The following is a 6,071-nucleotide window of genomic DNA, read 5'->3' as shown; positions in this document are numbered from 1 at the left end:
TCCACCCACACCTACCCACACACCCTAGGCCCCCCCACATCCTTTCACAGCTACCCACATCCCTCCACCCCCCTTCTGCAAACCCCATCTCCCTCCAGCACACACCCTGCATGCCCAGCTGTCAGACAGGATGAGACCTGCTGACAGGAGCTGTGGCAGCAGGGGCAGCTGTCCCCACATCCTGGTTAGTGAAGGGGTCACAGGGAGCTCTAACTGCTCCATGGTAAGAAAACCAAAGGCAAACAGCAAAACATATAGGTATTTAGAATTCATTTTATTATGATGACAGAAACGCTGGTAGGCTTCCAAATTGCTTTAACACTGTAGATATATCAATAAAACATTGCCCAACTGATCACTGTCTCTCATTCTCTCTTTATATAGTGGTCTTTTGTTTTAATTGTGGAGGAACATGGATTTGGGGGTATTTTACGGAGTGACTTTAGGATTTTTTTAGCAGGGATTTTTCAGTTTTCAAATAGGAAACACCAGAATTTCTGCTCAGGAGGCAAGTGGCAGGACCCAGGCAGAGGAGCTTGCACCTTGGACCCAGCTGGAGGTGGCTGACCTCCTGGCCAATTGGGGCCTGGCAGACATGCTTTGACAGTTCAAAGCAGGCCACCCCACTGGGAACATCTTCCGGGTGATAGCTGCCCAGATGGCTGGGCAGGGGGCACACGTGGCAGCAGTGCCACACAAAGGCCAGCTCTGCAGCCACAGCCCACTGGGCGGCTGGCCCAGAGGGTAGGATCCCTCTATTGGCTGTGCCATCCCCATCTGGGTCTGGCAGGTGCACAGCAGGTCACAGCCAGGCAGCAGTCCCCACTGCCAGACTGCTGCAGTGGGTAAAGGGTACAGGGAACACTCAGGGCTGCTTCAGCAGTCCAGCTGGCACAAGGGGCAGTGTCCCCAGGTACCAATTGGTTAAGTCCCAGAACCTCCTGAGAACGAGTAGCCTGAGATACTTGACAGGGCAGCTTTTTGTACAGATGGGGCTAGGACAGGGCAGCTTTTTATACTGCTGGGGACAGCACAGATGCTGGCCCCCGGTTCTAGCTCCCCCTGGCTGCAGATCCAGGAGGAGCCAGGCAGGGTTATTTTGATCCAAGTGGCACAATTTGCCCCACACCAAAGCACATGTCTGGACACATGTGCTGAGGCCAAAAGCCCCAGCTCAAATTTGCACCACTTCTATTTGAGCTGCTGCAAGTGCACGTGCTTGCATGTGTGGATGCGTCCTTAGACATTAACTGGTTCAGAAGCACATGAGCTTTCATAGCAACTAATGAAGTAGGTTGCTGCCTATCAGAATTCAGGCATGTACATATCCAAGTCCTGGGCACAAACTTGGCCTCTACATGGGACTAGGAGAGTTTGCTTCAAAACTTATTAAGTGCATACAATGAGGGTACGTTATATTTACTTACATATTAGCCACATCAGCTAGTCCAGTTCTGACACAAAAAGACTTTTAAAGTTCGATTATCTGATGTACCATAACACAGAAACTTCAGAATTGGATGCAAAAGTAGTTCAATTAAACCAAAATTTAGTTTTTGAGTTAAAATGCAGAGATAAGAAAGCTGAAATATTCAGTTTATCTTATTCTTGTATTGCACGAAAAGTTTGTTAACTATATTACTCACCATCAACGTTGGTGCGGTCAAGAGTCCCCAGGCAAAAAACTCCAAAAAAATAACTATGACAGCATGGTAGACACTAGGTGAACCTATTCCTTGAGGCTAAAAAGAAAAACAAAAATTAGCATTACAAAATGTTTAAAAAAAGCCTCTTTACTCATAAGAAATGGGTCCAGATAATACTTCATAAGCAAGGGAATGGTATGAAATGAAACGGCAATGAGGAACACAATGCCACTCAGGAATCTGACTCTGCCTTGAGTAAACTGGGATGAAGGGAAATTCCATTTACAGTAAAACACAATGAAAATCCTTAATGAACTGACCATGGTGCCAAATAAAACGAACCCCCACGTATCAAGAAGCTGTTCTGGGAAAAAACAGCTTTGCTATCTTAGGATTCCACTTGTGGCAGCAACAGCTTGTGTGAAATTTCATCTGTTTTCTCAGAGGAAAAAAGTGAAGGTCACACAGCTGAAAGTTGAAATCAAACTTTAATAATTTCAAATCTTACTTGTTCTCAAAACTTAAAGTAGTGCCACATTCCAAAATCTGATTACCTAGCCAACTTTACATTGCTTCTGTTGGTAAAAGATAAATACAAAGACTTGCTAGAATATGTGATCCAAAATCCATATGGTCTATACAATAAAGTTATAACTTCATCATGGGACTAAAAATCGAGATCAATTAACCACAACATGCGCCTCAAATGTGGGTGAGGTCTGGCTATGAAAATGAAACAAGTTTGGTTGCCCCTTGATAGGACTGTAAATCAAAAGCAACTTCCGGAAAAGAAAATGTGGAAATAGAAAGTAAAAGTGGTTTGCAGTAGTGAGAGAAAACCAGTTCAAACTTGTATTTTTATTGTTAAATCTGCCTGCCACAAAGGCATCGCTATACAATTCAGGGAACGCATTGGAGATTGAACAATAAATCTTCAGATTAAAAATGCTAACTCAAAAGATGTCTTTGCATCTGGTATCCTAACTCTAGAGACAGAAACAAGAGATAGAAATGAACTTGCTCAACCTCAGTTTATATGAAGTCTATTGTTTAGGCTAATTAAATAGAAGGAGACCAAGCTTTGGCTTTAGAAGTGCTCAAGCTTGTTTGTTGTGACTCAAGTTCAGGTATTCTTTCAAGATCTGGGCTAGGTCCAAACTAGAAAAAAACAAAAAGTCTTTTCTGGTTTTGTATCAGGTAAGTCAGAACCTATGTTTAGATCTGGTCTTACAATGTAAGTATCAGAGAACTGCAGCCACCTACAGAGAACTGGAAACTAGCTTGTGCTTTAGACTCATCTCTGGTAGCAGCTTTCTATTTTGTACCAGTAAGTGGAAGACATGCTTCAAGGTATTGTTAATATACTAGAGTGTCAAACCTGTGGCCTGTGGGCCCCTGGTGCTGTCCCTTCTGCTATGCCAGACCACCCTGCATGCAATACCCAGGATGTTGATTGGGGGAAGGTGGAAGGCACTCCCCAACCTGTGGACCCGCAGGGCCAGATGAGTTTGACCCCCTCCAACATATACCAAACATTTTTATGCTTATACTTTTACTCTGCTTTCTCTTTCTCTCCAAAAGCAGAGATTGTCCCCTGTAAAAAAAAGCAAAGAACAAGTACAACTCATTACTACCCATTTCCCACAAGCTCCAAGGTCCCCCTCTAGGTCTCACCTTCACCTACCTTTCCCTCAGCATAAGATTAAGAGTAAAATGCAAGATGCAGTTAATCCAATGAAAAATATAACTTAAAATTCCAGCCTTCAATTACTACAAATGAAAACTTTAAATATCATGAGACGTGATTAATGCATTAAATAGTCCTCAACCCAAAAATGAATTACACAAAACATTACAATGGCTCATCAAAAACAGGACACATTAAGAAGCTATGTGAACTACAATTATTAGGGACCTACCAAATTCACTGTGGGAGTGGGGTGCACAGCAACTCTAATTTTGCAGGTTCCCCTGTGCACCCCACCCCCATCACTGATTGGCAGAGGGGTCCTTCTGCTCACCCTTTGCTTCTGATTGGTGGAGAGGCAAAAATCGCAGCCATTTTTGAGGCTTGCCACTGACTGGCCAAGGGACCTTGGCAGCACTGGCCAGGAGGCAAAAGCAGCACCACATTAAAAACCACGGTTTTCGGCTCCCCGCTGCTCATGAGTGAGCAGTGAAGTGCACAGCAGCGCCCCCCGCAACGCTTACTCCTGATCGGCAGGGAGGCAAAAACCTCAGTTTTAAATATGGCGCTGTTTTTGCCTCCTGGCTGGTCAACTACAGACAGCATCCCTGCCAATCAGTGGAGAGCTGCAAAAATGGTGCCGTACTTAAAACTCCAGTTTTTCTCTCCCTGCTAATCAGAAGCAAGTGGTGAGCAGTGGGGCCCCTCCACCAATCAATGGTGGTGGTAGTGGGGGGCATACAGGGGAACCTGCAAGATTAAAGGAGTTGCTGTGCACCCCACTCCCGGCATGAATTTGGTAGGTCCCTAACCATTATTCTTGTCTTATTTTGGTGGGGTCACATTACAGATATTTTTTTAAATTCTGTACTTCATTATATAGTCAATCAACTATTGCCAAAGAAAGAGAAGGTGAATACTGCTATGATTATTCCTATGATACAGTTCTGCTCTTGGTAGGAACTTTCCAAAGTATTATTAGTACTATAATGTAGTACACAAGAAATATTTTTTTATTCCCAAAGATTTTTCTTTTCTTTGCTGCCATGCTGAATCTTACTGTAGTAAATGTTATTGAAATTAATAGTGTAAGCATTACTGAAACTTTGTACTTGGAAAAGAACTCATCCCACCCTCCAAGAAAAAAAATGAATGCACTCAGATGTTAAACTCAAAGCTAACATTATGCTAGTATAGGAGGAGTAGCAGAAGCACAGGGGAATCAAGGTAGCAACAACTTTAAGAACTAGGGACAAGAAAATGCCATCTCTGTCTAGATACCTCTGCCTATCTTGCAACTAAGTTAACATCAACAACAATAAAAGCAACTGAACTCCTTTGGGGCTAAATAATTTCAAAATAATGGACTTTACCTCTACTATAATATGCCAGAAAACTCTGGTTAGTCAGTCTGCAAATTAAAGAAATTTAAGACATCAGTCCTTTTACTTTACTTGCTCCCCAAAATATCACTCTGGATGTAAGGAAGCTGAAGGAATCGAAAAGGTTGAGAACAGAAGTAATTTATATATATTATAGACAACCAGACTACCCATGATTCATACATCCTGCTGCCATTATAAAATAATGTAGTCCACTTCAAGTGTATAGCTTTAATATTTATGTACTCAGAAAAAAAACTGTCAGGTCTCAAAAGCTCTCCTCCCTGTCTATCTGAGAGTTGACAAATAAAGTATGAATATTTTAGGAAAAGATAACAAAAACTAACATCTTTGTTGTCTAACATCTTCAAACATTTATAACCCTGTTTGCACTCCACATTTTTAATTGTGAACCCAATGTACACCAACATCTTTTAAAAGTGATGGCTGACACCAAAGGCATTAGAATAGATAGATATAACTGGATGGTATATTAAACAAGTCTTTTACCTTCTCCCTTGCTTCAGCCCATCAAAGCAGGAGTTAAAGGAGAAATGGCATTTGTGTCTTAGCCAAAAATTTATTTAGATGAGAAATGCAATTGTGTGAGCCTGCATAAGCTCATGAATGTTACTCTGCCTGCAGTATTCATGTTGTAAACACACAGGTAGTTAATTATTTGAAAAAAAAAGCAGCCCTAAATTGACTCTGTAAAGAAAAATGCTAGTGAGAAGCACCAGGAACACAGTCTTTCATCAAGCAAATGAGACCTGGCTTTGCCTTTGGCCGTTAAATAACCCAGCTCATTGGTTTGATGCATGAGGGCACCTGTTGCTCACAAGAAAAGAAAACTGATTGGGTGCCAGGATTTTAATCAGTTACAATTTCTCTCTGTTTCTAAGACCTAACTCAGGGGTTCCCAAACTGTGGTACAGTACCCCTGGGGTAATTGTGTAATAGCAGATTTAATTTCATTATAATCAGAATTGGCATTTAATGGGGTTAAAATATTAACCGTACACTGGTAGGGGTACTCAGGGAGCTGGTACATCTAGAAGGGGATATGCAATAAGAAAAAGTTTGGGAGCCTCTGACCTATCTGAAAGCAACATGATTCTTAGACATTTTGAAAACCGCACATGGATGCTATACAGAGCAGCCAGACAGATAGTTCTACAAGTGTCTGAGTGAGCTATTCCATGCAACTGAAGTGTTTTGAACTATAGGATGTGCTTTCAAGAAAACATCCTAAACTTCAACACTCATTACTAGAAATGTCAAGTCCTAGTGAGCAAATTATTTAACAGCTATTTTGCAGAGGGAGGGAGGGACAATGTACGAAACAAAAATCACTAT

General features: G+C 41.9%; 1 protein-coding gene across 1 annotated transcript in view; it reads right to left on the bottom strand.

Annotated features, from left to right (window-relative positions):
• The window catches only part of MFSD14A (major facilitator superfamily domain containing 14A), a 45,624-nt gene that overhangs the window by 33,218 nt on the left and 6,335 nt on the right, over positions 1-6,071 (bottom strand). The window contains exon 2 of the mRNA XM_019501683.1: positions 1,647-1,742. Coding sequence (XP_019357228.1) covers positions 1,647-1,742 — 96 coding nt within the window. The remainder of the gene's footprint in view (positions 1-1,646; positions 1,743-6,071) is intronic.

This window comes from Gavialis gangeticus, unplaced genomic scaffold (assembly GCF_001723915.1).
Source record: "Gavialis gangeticus isolate Ggan-Ray unplaced genomic scaffold, GavGan_comp1, whole genome shotgun sequence".
NCBI lineage: Eukaryota > Metazoa > Chordata > Crocodylia > Gavialidae > Gavialis > Gavialis gangeticus.
This window is presented reverse-complemented; position numbering and strand designations above follow the sequence as displayed.